General features: G+C 37.0%; 1 protein-coding gene across 3 annotated transcripts in view; it reads right to left on the minus strand.

Annotated features, from left to right (window-relative positions):
* LOC145662247 (glutamate receptor 1-like) overlaps positions 1 to 17,375 on the minus strand; it is a 1,126,308-nt gene that overhangs the window by 25,305 nt on the left and 1,083,628 nt on the right. The window contains exon 19 of one of the 3 annotated variants that reach the window (XM_081727626.1): positions 4,131 to 4,192. The exons of the other annotated variants lie outside the window; for them this stretch is intronic. Within the exon in view, the coding sequence (XP_081583752.1) occupies positions 4,172 to 4,192 (21 nt within the window). The 3' untranslated portion in view covers positions 4,131 to 4,171. The remainder of the gene's footprint in view (positions 1 to 4,130; positions 4,193 to 17,375) is intronic. 3 annotated transcript variants of the gene reach the window in all.

A 17,375-nucleotide genomic window follows, 5' to 3' on the forward strand; every position in this document is an offset into this window, starting at 1 on the left:
AGCTTTCACGTCGAAAAGGGCCTTGTAAGATATTTAAACTGAAAGATTTCATTATTCAAACTTTACACTTTAACGTATCTCGTAGCACTAAGGTAAACGCGGAAAATACCACAAGCAGTGGGATTCGAACTCAAAATAGTTTGATCATGAAGTAAGAACGGATATCTCACTGTGTACTTGCGAAGACTTATTTCACTAAAGGTCGTTAAAACGCAGATTTCTTGAACGCAATTCAAAAAATTAAGTCATTTAGTTCCATGAAACTTGACTGAAATAAATTGTGGTTTTTAGTCAGATAAATAGAGAAGTATATAACAGAAATACATTAATCATGCTGGAGTTTTAAGTTCCAATAAAAAAAATAATCAGAATGCGGAAGGACACAATCAAATACAATATTAATTTATTCAGAACCATTTTTCGTTTTTATCGAATGAGTTGTCAATAATCTAAAGGAAATGGTCACGCAAAGCGATGTTTAACATTCTTACGAAGCCGAATGTTGATGCCAATTGATAATGTCTTTATTTCAATCATTTTATTAAATACCAACTTTAACAACAAAAAGAACCAAACAACTTTGATCATTTCTAAGGATATTTATTTCTGGGGAAAGTATGCAGAAAATGTTTTATTCTGTGGTAATGAGTGTCTACGAAAGTTATGGCCTGTACTTTTTTCTTAATCATTAACACCAAGATTTAATTGGAGTGTTGCTTGATACAACATAAAAATGCATCAACTTATTATGCTATGGAAGTATCTACTTGTATTATTCCAATTCAGTTATCTCAGAGTATTACGTACAATGAAGTACACATAATCGTAAGAAATCATTCTTCATTTGATTTTGATTTTCAACGAACTTAAAAAGGTCGTTACTGAATACTGTCTGTCTGTCTGTGTGTATGTCTGTTATTTCCATTTTTTTTAAAAAAAAATGATCTCTCCATTCGATAGAGCGTCAAAAACTATCTCAAAGAAGTAATGGAATTTTCCTCGTCACTCTTACCATTCCCGAACTATTGGCGAAAAAATTCCAATTTCGGGAGATTTCAGGAGAAATATCTCGTGAACCGTAAGTCATATGGTGTTGATCAATACAAATATTGATTCTATAATAATAATAATAACAGTTATTGATTCAATAATTATTGCGTCTTTAGTTAATCAAATAAATTTAATACACAGTTTCATATAAATTTCGAAAAAAAAATCTTTTTAAGTTGATCCTGACAATGCTCTTGGAGCATTCTCAACTGGTTTCTGTTGAAGACTGTACTTTAATTGATATCCAAACGTTATATGTAGATATTGTTTTTTTACTAAGGCCAACATATTTATTTAGAACTTTGATTGTGTATGACGGAGGAGTTGAATGCCTATATATTATATCACATGGTTATGTAACTGATCAAAGTCTATCATCAAATGAAATTTGAACTCTATCGGTGAGCATCTGACTTAAAATTTGACTGCTTTTAACTCACGAACCGAAAGCCTGAACAATGTAATATTGCACAACCTTATACAGGGTGTTTCAAAATGAATATCGCGGTTCTAAGGCTTTCGGGTATTAATTACAGTTAACTTACAATTAAAAATAATATATCAAATGAGAGAGAAACTCAAACAGTTTTGAACACACGCATGCGCACACAGTGCTACCTTTGTCTGCCGTTAGAAAGCGCTAGTAGCAAAGATGGGGACTAGTGAGCAGAAAGCTTTTTTGTGCTTTACATTTTGCAAAAACTAAATCTGTAATTACAGCGCAACATGTTTTCCGTATTAAGTTTAATTGCAATCTACCAAATGATAATAACATCCGTAGATGGTAGCATCAGTTTGAAAACACCGGCTGTCTGTTCAAAGGGAAGAGTACGGGACGACCAGGAGTGACTGAAGAACGTGTTGAACGAGTGGGAAAGTCCTTTCACGCGTAGCCCCAAGAAATCAATTCAAAAAGCTAGTAGTAAATCAGTAATTCCAGTCACGTCTGTGTCACGAATTGTAAGGAGGCCCTTGCAACTACGTCTTTATCGTTTGTAGTTGCTACAAGCTCTAAAGGTTACAGACTACGGTTTACGTGCCAACTTTGCAAATGAAATGTTGCTACATGATGATGAAAAAAGATGCGTCGTCTTCAGAGGTGAATCGATATTTCATTTAAGTGGCGATATGAACACTCATAATGTTTGCACCTGAAGGTCACTAATCCTCACGAGTTACAGTTACAACGAGACTGCCCAAAATCAAATGTGATGTATGCCATATTCCGGTGGAAAGTTTATTCGCCTTTCTCGCTTATCGACTCGATGTGTGTCATGTGACGAATGGTGCTTACATTGAACACTTGTAGCAAAAACTGTTTGAGTTGCTCTTTCATATGATATATTTATTTATAATAGCACGTTAAATGTATTGAATATTACAAAGCCGTAAAACCTCGATATTCATTTTGAGCCACCCTGTATAATGATCAATGGCGTACCAAGTGCCAAGGTTTATCCAAATCGGATGAATTAGGTGGAACTCGTATGATGTAGCGTCTTTTTTAAAGGAAAAATCAGATACATTATCTAGGTATATATGGGTTATTGGCTTCCAGTTCGTGGCTTTGCAATGCCATCACTTGATTATGGGTTTACGTACGTAGTTCTTGTCAGGCTCGTTGGTTTCTTTTAGATTTCCTTTTACACTATGAATAGGAAGTTTTATAGAACAGTTATATCCGCCCGCCCGTTCGTCGACAGGTATCACATCGGTGGAGACACTCGGTTAAAAAGGTGTAACAGCTTTTACAGGCTAGCCATCCTGAATGAGGATTTTCCTGGGTTTTCCTCATCCCCATCAGGCAAATGCCGGGATGGTACTTAATATAAAGGTTCCAGGCCGCTTCCTTTCTTCCCCATTCCTTTCATCTTCTCCAATCCGCCGGTAGGTGATCGCCGAGGCCCAACGTGTAACGGCCTAACATGGCCATAGATACCGAAAGCCCAGAAATCTAATTCTTAATCCTAATCCTAACGACGGCCTAACATGGCCATAGATGCCGAAAGCCCAGAAATCTAATTTCTAATCCTAATCCTAGAGACGGCCTAACATGGCCATGGATGCCGAAAGCCTAGAATTCTAATTCCTAATCCTAATTCTAGTGACGGCCTAACATGGCCATAGATGTCGAAAGCCCAGAAATCTAATTCCTAATCCTAATCCTAGTGACGGCCTAACATGACCATAGATGCCGAAAGCCTAGAAATCTAATTCCTAATCCTAATCCTAGTGACGGCCTAACATGACCATAGATGCCGAAAGCCCAGAAATCTAATTCCTAATCCTAATCCTAGTGACGGCCTAACATGACCATAGATGCCGAAAGCTCAGAAATCTAATTCCTAATCCTAATCCTAGTGACGGCCTAACATGACCATAGATGCCGAAAGCCCAGAAATCTAATTCCTAATTCTAATCCTAGTGACGGCCTAACATGGCCATAGATGCCGAACGCCCAGAAATCTCATTTCTAATCCTAATCTGACAGGTATCACAGAGAAAAATGGTCAGAGATACCGACAAGTGGTTTCTTCACATGGACACAGTATCCCAGAATAGGTTTCATCATCTTATTTATACTAATACTGAAAATGCTAGGTATTTACTATAAACTCCAGTTTTAGTATTGTTTCCGGCTATTCGAGATACCAAGAAACGGTTTCTGAAAGGAAATCAACATCTCATCACGAACACAATTTTTATACATTGTTCACATGTGTTGCATGGGGGATAAATCCTACACCGTAACGCACAAAACATATTTTCTTGTTAAAACCGGAAGGATGACAATCACGCAATATACCATGCACTATTTCTTACGCGCAGAGTCTTGAGTACAACGTGTAACATCAATCAAAAATCTTCGTCAATATATATATTTTCAGCCTGTTTCAGACAAGGCTGTATAGACACATTTAAAACGAGTGATAACACGATACAACTAAAACGAATAAAACACAAAACAAAGAAAGAAAGCAAGAAAGCGCAGTTGCCATGAAGAAGAAAGTGCAAATTGAGTGATGAGTGTTAGCTTTAGAGAAAGTATGACTTGCACAAGACATGAACTAAGTACTCACAATGGTTTGACCTGAAGTCTCAAACCCGCACGTTAAGGGACCTACGATGGCTCCCCAAGCAACTAAAATTGTGGGAAAAAAAGAGAAAAAACAAAAAACAAAACTCAGTGTAGTGGAACTCAAAATTCATTTACACATAGCACATATCATTGCATCAGTATTGTATGAACTATAACAGTTATTTTTTTCTCGTTCTAAGATTAGAAATTAACACTTTGTACTCCATTTTTACGTCACAAAAATAGTCATCAACTATTTTTTTCGGGGTGGGGGACGCATTTTGACTATAAAATAAAATTTTGTTTTAATTCGTTTTTGGGCGTTTCTTTAGACCTAACTATAAACTTGGCTTTGGATTTGAAATACTAGGAGAAGATTTGAAGATATCAGGATCACGCGCTAATATCGCTTTCAAACAGGCGCGTCACTCAAAAATTTTTGTTGGGGGGGGGGGAAGTCCAATACTACAAGTAACTACGTCTATGTAGTATTGAACGGGCATTATTCTATATTTGAGAAGTAATTGTAAAATACTTTCACCTGTATTTTGAGAAAGAAACATATAGAACTAGATTGTTTTATAAGAGAAAGAGTATAGATGAAGTGTAAAAATAAGTGTTCATGGTACATCAATCATTTCCATATTAAATAAGTATGGTTTTATTCAAGGGCGCCCATCAGGGGAGAGGCAAGGTGCGGCTCCCCCCTAGAAGAAATTGTACTTGTGAATATCGAAAACCCAATGGAATTTTTACATTAGTTACAGCAAAATTTGAAACTATATTTGAAACATTGCTTATACTTGCCCCCCCCCTTGGAAACCACAACATGGGCGCCCTTGGTTTCATTAAGAAAGTGCACAAATGTATGTTGATTGGGAAGTTTTGTGGGGTTCGGATCCGGTAGACCCCCTCCGTGGATTCACCCCTGCTTCCAAAACATAATTGCTGTAGTGCATCACCACTATTACCATTTTATGTGACTTCTTCTGACTCCTTTTCTTCATCTGTATTCTCCCTGACACTACTTGATTCATTTTCGAACCAATTTATGATAACTTCCTCACCACTTTCCTTCTTGAAATGTTTATATCACAATCACTTAGTCCAAAAGATCTGCTATCCCGGTCCTATCAAGCATTATTTATTCCTGTTAACGTGCGAACAGACGTCGAAGAAACTTATTGGACTCCCTTAACAACCGGTAGAAAAAGAGCGCGAACGTTACGAGTACAATAAAAACATTCTTACCAGTTGTTGCAGAAACGAAGAACTACTTGAAGAATGGAAGCGAGTCGACCGGAATGAGACATCGAAGAGCAGAGGATGGCAGATTGTACTGTCGGCAGCATTGCGATACGCAAGTTGACGGAAAATTTTATAGGATCGGCTCACAATCGACATAAAAGCGCAAAAAATACATTGAGGATTAAAGCAAATAGAATCGACAGTGCTCAGTTCAATATTAACAAATATCTATAAAATATTCAATGTACAACTTCCTAGACAACTAGAGAACGTGGGACTGAGGTTTGTAATTTATCGACCCTTTTCGGTATTTCTCACTCAGAAATAATTAAAAATCATGTACTACTAACAAGGGAACATTTCGATTTGGTGAATTCAAATGCCGAAAATGATTGCTAGCATTGGATTCAGCACCAAAAGAAACAGAGAAAAAGAGGGTGTTAAGTGGCAGACCGTATACAGGGTGGAAGATAAGTGAGGGCAAAGTGCGAAAATAGAACGTAGAAAATGTCTGGAAATACCATATTAATCTTGAAACGAGTAGAGGGATTGAGGTCAAATGTTGCATATAAGGAACACATGAGGAGCTCCACTGAATAGGCGTAATGTGAATCATGGGGGACATCTGAAAAGCCGCCATGTTGGATTTAGCGCAAGAAGAATATAGGGAAAGGGCTCTTGTCGCACCTCTGCGACAGAAGGTGTTCCACGCCATGGCAATGTGGCAATATTGTCGCAAAGGTGACGGGAATGAGGAACAACCACAAACGTGAATTGAGGCCACTTTCCAACCAATAACCGTCCCAATACATCCAATATTCATTCATATGCTGGTAAAAGTGCAAATATAACCAAGGACAACCTGAAAGAGTTCATGACTGACGTTTTCTGGCCTTCTATAGAGAAGATAAAACTGTTCCTTCTCATTGATTCATAAAGAACTAATAAAGATTGTAGAAACCGGAACAATGTAGGACTTACCCGACTTCTTATCCCTGATGGTTGCACGTCACTCATAACCGTTGGGTGTGTTCTTTTTCCATCCATATACTAATTTCGTAAAATACATAACAGACATCGTTTTTCTGTCATAGGAGTTCAACATATGTCAACGTACAACTTCATTTAGCTTGAAATTACTCATCCACTTCCAGTTTACAGCACCAACTTTCCAAGTTATGATTACATATGCTTTCTACAAAACTAGGTATTTGATAAAAAGCCCGATTGTCCATCTTTATCATTTTTCAAATGTGCACACTGTTGTCTTTATTTTTGTATCAACTACACAATCATTCTTAGGATCCATAAACAGTTGCAATTAAACAGAGGCGTCAAACCGTATTGGACCCTATTGATTTCCATACACGGTGTGCGTCAAGAGCCATGTCATATGACCTCTTCCCCGTATATTCTTCTTGCTCTAGTTCCAATATGGCGGCTTTTCAGATGCCCCCATGATTCACATTACGCCTATTCAGTGGAGCTCTACATGCATTCCTCATATCCAATATTTGACCTCAATCCCTCTACTGGTTTCAAATTAATATGGCATTTCTAGATTTTTTCTATGTTCTATCTTCGCACTTTGCCCTCACTTATCTTCCACCCCGTATACGGTATACCACTAAACGCCCTCTTTTGGTCTGTTTATTTCGGTGCTAAATCCAGTGCTAGCAATCATTTTCAGCAATTGAATTCACCAAATCGGAATGGTCCCTGTAAGACTAGTTGATAAAATAATTGAAAGGTGTTTTGAACATAAAATATCCGTTCGTCAACTACAGACGCCGCTCTGATACGAAGTATGACTGGTCACATATGAATAAGGCTTGTTAATATCTGTCTGTTAATTACCTGCCGTATCTTGGTTTCTCAGTTCACATGAAGAAGTGTTTTTATCTTTTTCTTTCTTTAATGAACAGAACTTTCAATGGCATGACTTTACAGAACTTCTATACAAATGTCTTATTTTGTAAACAAGTAAACTTTGTTTCATACTGAAGTAGACTACCGATCTATAGGGGCCAATTCTCTAATCACAAGTGACAGATATATACACGGCCGGATCCAGGATTTTCTGAGGGGGGTGCACCAATAATTACCAGTACATTTGAATTGAATTGGAATTTTTTAAATGCCTTTAGCCATCTGTGCTGTGAATGAAGAAATGCCCTGGAAATGCTAAGTGTCTGTTCCCAGTGAACCCTTTTCTTTCAACTTTTAGAAAATTGACTTAAACTACCGATTTTGCCTCCCTTTGTTTTACGCCCAAACGGAAATATGACAAAAGAAATTTACGGAAAGTGTTGCTATCTTCACTCCTAGCTTTTCACTTTAGGTAGTGTATATTTACAACGAAGGGGAGTGCACGTGAACCTTTGCCCCCCCCCCTAAATCCGGCCCTGGATATATACCTATCAGCTGAATTCTATAGACAGATAAGTGGGAAATGGAATGTACTCTTGGAACGCTAAGGATATATCAAGAAATTACCCTGAGTGACAAGCGGGCTTCTACTTTTCTGATACAACGTATCAGCATAGCAGTTCAGCGAGGAAATGTGGCTTCCATTTTAGGTACATTACCTCCTGGAAAATCATTAGAAGAAGTTTTTCTTTTATAATTAATCTATACTGAATAGTATGCAGTGATAATATGTACATATATATTATCTCTCTTTTACTTAATCTTTTACAAGTATCGAATTGTAATTTAAAAACTGGATTGTTTCGATTTACGAATCGTTTTATATATCTAGAAACTAAATTTAAAAAATAATAATTCAGATTTCAGTGGTGGCATAAAATTATCGGCAATTTCAAAATAAAAAATAAAAAATCACAGTAACATGATTTTCATGTAAATATCCCATAATTGATCTGGTAATATTAACAGTACAAAATTTTAACGAATTGTAGTATTACAAATAACATTTTAGAATTTATGGCAATTAAATACAATTACCCTGTTATATATTTTTTAAGTTAGGTGGCGTGGAAGACCCAGGTCCGATTCTCAGTGAGAGCTCATGTGAATTGGATAGGATTAAGCTCTAGATTCACGTCTCATATAGCATCATTGCTGAGATGGACGCTAAGCATGAATCCAACACTAATCTACTGTATATGTAATACTGGTGAAACATCTGAAATCTATGTACTAAAAGAAAAAATGTGTTAAGTGTAAAACATCGAACGAACTTAAATGTTTTACGCAGACAACGTATTGGAAATCCAATAATTTCTATTATGTTATGGTTGAGTGCGACAAGGAAAAAGGAATAAAACAGATTTGGAAAAGGCAGAGTGGGAGTGCTACTCGGAAGGAACGTGGATATTTACGGGAAATGTGGCTTTTTTTGAGGAGGGGGTCGTCCGGGAAAGGAGTTCTTAGGAACACGGAAAATGCCTTCGTGTCGCACACACAAGCCACTTGGACACGCAAAACTCGGTTTAACTTCCCATTAAAAGTTGTAGTCTCTCTATTCCGAGACGTGAAGACATTAGTACGAGTTATCTACGGGGCTTCCTATTCTTCGGATGAACTGTCAAGAAAGCAAACGAAAGAGAAAGAAAGGTAAAGTCAAAACAGAAGGCCAAATCTAATGCAGACGTTAATTCTGCAAACATTGAGTATAGAAAGGGAAACCTTTCCAGTTTTTAGACTTCCAAACTATGAATGTATATATCAGTGGCGTAGGGAAGGGGGATCAGGGGGGCCGGGCCCCCCCAAAGAGTTCCGACAATGTACTTTGGTACTTTGATATTTGTAATTTTTTAAATATTTTTTGTGTTTATATATTTTTTTATTTGTAATTTTTCTATATGTACCTATAACAGCACTTGGCCCCCTCCAAACACACATCCTGGCTACGCTACTGGTATATGTGTCGGAATTCTTATAAAATGGCTTTCTTCATTTGTTCGTCTGTCGACACGTATCAAAGCAAAAATGATAAGAGATACCGAGAAATGTTTTTTTTAATCGATTAAGCGTCCCAAGGATAGATTCCATCAGCTCCGTTAGTTCCCTATTCAAACTGAAAGTGGTTCAAATTAACCATTTCCGGTGTCATAGTTTATCGCCATAGAACGAAAATGGTAACACATAGCAAAAAGCACAAAAACAAGTTGTTTTTTTTGCAAACGAATCAGCATTTCAGGACAACATATCATGACTATCTACAACACTTTACCTTAACCGGAAGTGATTGAATTTAATATTACTTCCGGTTTTAATGCCAGCTTCAAAGTTTAACGCCATAGGACGATAATGGTAGCAAATAGCGAGAAGCGGTTCTTTTGCGAGCAATTCAACGTCTCAAGCCAAGTATCATGTTTATCCACAACATTCTACGAAAGCTGGTAGTGGTTTAAATTAACTATTACTTCCGGCTTCAATACCGATTTCCGTATAGCAAAAATAGTAAATGCTACCAATATGCATTTTTTTCAATCGATTCAGTGTCCGAAGAATAAGTATCACCTGCTTCTATTAACCCTCAATTCAAAACAGAAGTGGTTCAAATTAGTCATTTCCAGTTTCAACGTTTATCACCATGGAAAGGAAACGGTAACAAACAGGGAGATCTGGAATTTTGCAACAATTCAGCGTCTCAAGACAAAATATTATAACTATCAAACAACATTGTATCAAAACCGAAAGTGATTCAAAGTTGCACTACTTTCTGTTTCAATACCGACTTCTATAGAGCAAAAATGGTAAAATATGTCAAGAAACGGTTTTTTCGCAAATCGATTTAACGTCCTAAGAATATATTCCACAGTCTTCGTTGAAGCTCTATCCAAACCGAAAGTGGTTAAAATTACCCACTTCCGGTTTCAACGTTTATCGGCATAGAAGGAAAATTATAAGAAATAGCGAGAAGTGAGTTTTCTACAAACAGTTCAGCGTTTCAAGGCAATAACATGACTATCGACAACACTCTACCAAAACAAGAAGTGGTTAGAATTTACAATTACTTTCGGTTTCAATACTGATTAGTATGGAGCAAAAATCATAAGATATATCGAAATGCGGTTTTTAATAAAGGATTAATTGTATCAGGAATAAGTTCCATCTCTTCGCTTAACTTTTGTTCAAATCAGAAGCCGTTGTAATAAACGATTTTTGGTTTCAACCTTTGTCGCCACAGAACAAAACCAATAAGGGATAGCGAGCAATGGCTTTTTGATATGGATTCGGCGTCCGAGGAACAGATCATACTGGTATATTTCATCTTATTAGTAGTACTCGCCCCACTTGAGGTCAATTTTTCTGCTCTCTGGAGCATGGCGCCCGCCGTCGCTGCCAAAATTTTATGCCGTTAAAGGGAATAAAATCAACCCCCTCGTCAAAACTACCCCATAAAGGCGTGGCCTAACACCATGTAACCCAAAAAGGCGTGGTCTAACATCACGTGACCCTATGACGTTATACCACGTAACCCCAAAAATGGGCGCCGGGCGCCCGGGGTGCAAAATTTTGGCAGGGGGCGGAAAAATTGTCCTCAAGTGGGGCGAGTACTACTTTATTACTTTATTGCAACCAGTTTCATTCACTACTTGAAGCTTGAGTATTGAATTTGCATAGTTTGGAAGTCTTAGTTTCGCACTATAAAACAAGACTCACTTGTTTTTCTTTAGTGAACACGTTTGATTTGTCTACTTTTACAAGTTTAGCGTCCTATTTCAGTATCGAGGCTATATGAGATGTGGACCTACAGTTTAAGGTGAAATTCGAACCACTGTAATGTGTACATTTTTTAAAAATGCTCTCCCATAGGGAATCGAACCCGGGACCACGTACACGAAAGATGCACGCTATAGCCACTAGGACAGCGGGAAGAGCTGAACATGCTTGATGCACGACAGAATTGGACTCTTTGTTCACAGAACAAAAGGGCCTGTCCGGTTTGCATAAGGACCAGACTGTCATGTAATCAGGTCAAAAGTCACATTGGGTGCTAAATCGAGTCTGGAAATTCCAGATCAAGATGTGAGATATTTCAAGCACGTAACCTCCGCGTGGGGTGCCCTAGGTAATTCGAAGAAGATTCATATACTTCATTTTTATTATAATTGACTTTAACTAAACTCTATGGCCTATGGAACCCGGAGGTTCAATGCCGCGTTCACAAAAGCTCTCCACTGACTTCTATTCTTAGCTAATTGCATTCAGTTTCTACTTTGTATTCCAATCTCTGCGAGATCCATCTTAGTATTGTCCTCCTATCTGCGCCTAGGTCTTCCTAATGGTCGTTTTCCGATGGGTCTTCCACTCAAGATTTTGAAAGCGTTTCTGCTTTCTTCCATTCTAGCTACATGACCTACCCACCTAAGCCTCCTAGACTTGACGACCCTAACAATGTTGGGTAAACAGTTTAATTTATATAGTTCCTCGTCATGAAGTTTCAGCCATTCCCCATTCCCGTTCCTCTTGGGTCCGAATATTCGTCTCAGGATTTTGTTCTCAAATACTTTCAGTCTATGTCCTTCCCTCAGAGTAAGATAAGTGACTTTACTCAACACAATTTGACTTTTGACAATGTTCTAAACAAATTTACTTTACGTGCTATACATCGCTTTAAAGCTCTTCATTATGTCTTTGCAATGAACTTTCAATTAGCCATTTCCTTATTAGAGTTTCCGAGATAGACCCTATGTGGACGACGTCAGTTTTAAAACTGATTTTCCATTGACTTTAAAGTCCACGTTTTCTGATTATTTGAGTATGTTCCATCTATTTTAGGACAATTTGCTTCGGGAATATAGAATTTCCACAGTCTCTTCTATATTTGAGCCAAACTTCAACCATCTTCCTGTGGTTTTTGAGATAACTGGAGGATTGTTTTCATTGATTTTGATTTTTGATTTCATTTTTGATTTTCCATTGACATTAATGTTAATGTTTGGTGCTTTTTTGATTACGTTACATCCATTTTAAGACCACCTGCTTTTGGAATATATAATCTACGTAGTCTCCTGTACAATGAAGCTGAATTTCATCCATTTTCCCCGAAGTCTGTCAACATTATTGCAAACAGATAGTGCTTTTTGGCTGGCAAAGGAAGCTAGTTACTAGTCCTTACTTCGCACCACATCTGGCTATCATAACGGAAGATTTGTTAATGCTTCTTCGGAGATTCCCAAAAGAATTATTAGAGTGATTCTTGTGTTAAGATAGTTCTTGTTTCATTTCCATTAAAAGACTTTGATAAGCAAATGAATTCTGTCTCCGTCACTGACGAAATTACTTTAAAAATCTCAAAATTATTTAATACTTTATTCATTATATTAAACAGCACAATTCTTGCTCTTAAATCTTGTATTTTGATCAAAACTTATTTATATATTAAAAACTTGAGTTAGTTTTTTGTTCTGAATGTACAGTCGGTACCTGAGTAATCAAGTGAAGAGAAAGAAACTCACATTTTCAATCTATTTGAAACCCACAGATATCGGTGGTCTTTTTAGAGCAATTGGCTTCAATATGAACCAAAGGAATGGCGACTGTTCATGGACAGTTCGAGTACTAGTCTGAAGGCTGTTATTTTGCACAAAGGAAACCAGTATCCTTCAATCCCTGTTGCGTATTCCACCTACATGAAGGAAAGTTATTCAGGTGTGAAGCTGATGTGGGGAAAATTAAATATGAGGAACATCAATGGGACGTGTGTGGGGATTTCAAAATTATTGTTTTTTTCTTGGGTTGCAAAGTGGTTATACTAAATATTCCTGCTTTCTATGTCTGTGGAACAGTCGCTCAACTAAGCAGCATTATGATCAAACCGTGTGGCCTGAAAGAACGGAGCATATTCCAGGAACACATAATGTGATAAATCAAGAATTAGTGCCCAGGAAGAAGATTCTCATGCCAACATTACATATTAAGCTGGGATTGGCGGAATAATTTGTGAAAGCTCTGGATCGCAATTCACCTACCCTACAATGTATGAAATAAATATTTTCAGGTTTATCAGAGGCAAAAGTTTTGGCTGGCATTTTCACAGGGCCTCAGATTCGTGTCATGCTTAATAGCGCTATACTTAAACAAAAAATGACGGAGTTGGAAAGAAACGCTTGTTAGGCCTTTCATAAGTTGGTAACGGGATTTCTTGTGCATAACCGAAGCGAAACGTTTGATCACCAAGTTGAGATACTCATTGATCAATATCGAGCATTGGGATGTAGAATGTCTTTAAAATTACATATGCTTCATTCACACTTGGATTTCTTTAGGGAGAATTTAGAAGATGTTAGCGAAGAGCACGGGGAACGTTTCCATAAGGACATGCAGGTAATGGAAAGCAGAACCAAGGAAGATGGGACTGTTTAATGATGGGTTAGTCCGTGACGAAAAGAACATTTTCCATAAAAGAAAAAGAACCACTAACCTTCACTTTTGATTACGGAATTCCAGTACTTGATGAACACTTTCTTCCAATCTCAAGCACTTTTGTACATTTTTAATAAGAAATGTAATATTCATATATTTTGGTATTTATGTATTGTTATGTAGATTTGTGTTATCCAGAAAGTTGATGTCCAAAATGTATGTGTTATGTTTGTAGTTCAATGTTCCTATAAGATACAATTGTATAATATGTTACTGTTTCAATAAAATCTGATATGCTTATATCATCACAAATTTTGACACTACGGGAAAATAACTGCCATACTCGTGTTCAGCGGGTGCAAAGCATTAAGAAACCGACGAGAAACCAACATAAGCACGACCTTGAACAAAATTTGTATATCAGTGTTATCTTATTCATAAGATTTTACAACATACGACTTCTTTTAATGAAGTTCGTTAACAGCATAATCCAGAGGCTTTTAGAGCGATACCAGAGGAATTTTCTTTCGTATTTCTTATACGATCGCATATCTCACTGGTCCAAACATATCCATTAGCAGACCAAAACGATATTCACAAATAAATTAAATGTCAACTGAAAGCAGGAAATTCGTGTTATTCTGTCGAGGAATTTGAAGCATAACATATATAAAACGATAATCATGCCTGTTGACCTGTATGGTTGGAAATTATGATCGCTTACTCTGGGGAAAGCACGTAGACTAAAAATATTTGAGACCAAGATCCTGAGACGAATATTAGGACCCAAGAGGAACGGGAATGGGGAATGTCAGAAACTTCATAACGAGGAACTACTAATTTATACCGTTTACCAAACATTCTTAGGGGCATTAACTTTAGAAGGCTCAGGTAGACAGGTCATGTAGCCAGAATGGGAAAAAAGTAAAACGCCTTAAAAGTCTTAACTGAAAGACTAATCGGAAAACGACTATTAGGGAGACGTAGGCGCAGATGGGAGGACAATATTAAGATAGATCTCCTAGAAATAAGAATACAAAGTAGAAACTGGATCCAGTTGGCTAAGGTTAGAAGTCAATGGAGAGCTATCATGAACGCGGCACTAAACCTCTGGGTTCCATATTCCATAGAGTTAATTAGTTAGTTATACCACTGGTCCCTTATGTCGCTTTACCCTTGGCTCTTACAGTATCTTTCATTAGGTATCAGTGCAATACATGTTTTTCTGACCTGAGTGATACAAGACCCTACCATTCTTTTCCAAAACAAATCAGGGGGAAAAAAGAATGAAAATGTTAAGAAAAATTCAAGAACCAGTATTATTCAAGTCCTTCCAGGATTTTTATAGAAATATAATATTAATTGCAGAGCATACCAGTGGGATTACATTGGTGGAAGCGCATCCAAGAAGTAACTTTCCCACGCATTCCATAACTAGGAAGTCGTATGTTGCTCAAAACTACTGCGTCCACGTGAGAAAGTAAGGTCTTTGCTTGGTGTGTGTGCCAACAAAATTTCCCTAGTGCTCTCAGTAGCGTCGTAGCAGTAGTTGGAGATGGACGTTCCTATTCCAGCTCCCGCTGCGTATGAAGTGCGAACAGTGATAAAGTTTTTGAATGACAGGGCATAGCGCCGGTTGAAATCTATAGTCAGCTCTGTCAGAACTATGGGCCTAACTTCATGAGCAAGGAAATGGTGCCTTGCTGGTACAGGCGGGAGCTGGAATACGAATGTCCACCTTCAACCACTGCCACGACGCTACTGAGAGCACTAGAGATGTTCCGCTGGCACACGCTCCATGCTAGGACCGTACTCTCTCATGTGCATGCAGTCGCTTCGTGCAACATACGATCTTCTAGCTAAAGGACACTCGGGAGAGTTACATTCTGGATGCGTCTCATACTACTTCAGGAATTAATTAACTTTAATTATGCCCATTAACCGAATTTAAATGTATAAATGCTTTGCCTAACATCGAAATTTTAACATCTATTTCAGATTGTATACTGGTATCTTACCTACTTAGTACGTTCCGGTTCCTTCAAAAATATAATGTAAAGCCCATATTTCGTAATGGTGTAGGTTACACACACACACACACATATATATATATATATATATATATATATATATATATATATATATATATATATATATATATATATATATATCAAGTGGAAAATATCTGCAATATTCAGTTAAGAAGTCCTGCATTTCATTACAAATGCACTGTAAAATATGATTTTCCTCATAGCGTAAGTCACGCCCTATCACGTAGTAAATAGCTATTATGTTCATTTATGAAAATTCATCACAAAAAAAAAAAAACCTAGTAAAATTCTTATTCTTTACACGGGGAAAATACGTTTCATTTGGGATATAAAGGGTTGAATTTGGATTTAAACGGTATCGAATGTGTCACTGTTCAACTCAGCGACCCCGTAAACTATGGATTCATCACTAATATAGACCATTTTTATGTATCTCTCCCTCCTCTCTACTAAGTTGCACCGTCCAACTGAAATGATAAGAATCATCCGAACCTCATCTATGTCGAAAATTTTGATTGCGATTTGTCGGGTGGTTGAAGGGGTATGAAGTCACAAACATAGTCACTTTCATTTTATACATATATATATATATATATATATATATATATATATATATATATATATATATATATATATATATATATATATAATTTCAACATCTAATATGCGTTATATATTATTTAGCCATTTTCGTTCTATTTTCCGCATACGGTTAATCCGTCTTTACAGTAGGAAAGTTTTTCATATTTATTTTTATACAATTTAATTATTGTGTGTAATTATTAGAGACCGGATGTTTAGGCACTAAAAACCTGGAAAATAGGCAGGCAAATAGGCACAAAAAATTAAATAATAGGCAGTAAAGTAGGCACTAAAATATAACTCCATGTAATGAAGATAAATATTCAATACCATTAAAAAATAGATTCAAGTCATAGATAATGTTCAAAGAATATAGAAACATACTTGTTTGTTAATATCTTCTTTTATTGTATATATAAAAACGAAGTTTGTTATGCATTTCATACATACTGGGAGCTGATTCATGACATCAAAAGAAGACAAAAAGTCCGGTTGCATGTTGTCGAATTCCGCGTCGTGTACGAGTGACAGGGGGGCCAACTTCGAATCCAAAACCGAATCCTGGCAATTGGAACGAGATATAAAGGTGTTCACATACTTCGGGAGGTGATTCGTGACATTCAAGAGGACTTTTTGTCTTCTTTTCATGTCACGAATCACCTCTCAAAGTATGTGCACATCTTTCGGTTCCGTTCCAATTGTCAGGATTTAATTTTCGATTCCAAACTGGCACTCTGTCAGTCGTACACGACACGGAATACGACAAAATACAAGGGGACTCTTTTGTCTTCTTTTGATATCATTAATCACCTCCCGAAGTATGTGCACATCTTTGAAGTTCACCATGTATGTATGGAATGCATAACAAACTTCGTTTTTATATATAAAATAAAAGAAGTGGTATATCGTAACGTACCACGTGCTTGTGTTTACAAACACTTAATATGTGTGTATTATTTGTGTTATATAAATTATATATTTTCCCAATGAAGGCTTATTTTGAAGAAAATGCATAGAATAGGCAA

Source organism: Thermobia domestica, chromosome 10 (assembly GCF_964235325.1).
Source record: "Thermobia domestica chromosome 10, izTheDome1.hap1.1, whole genome shotgun sequence".
Classification (NCBI taxonomy): Eukaryota; Metazoa; Arthropoda; class Insecta; order Zygentoma; family Lepismatidae; genus Thermobia; species Thermobia domestica.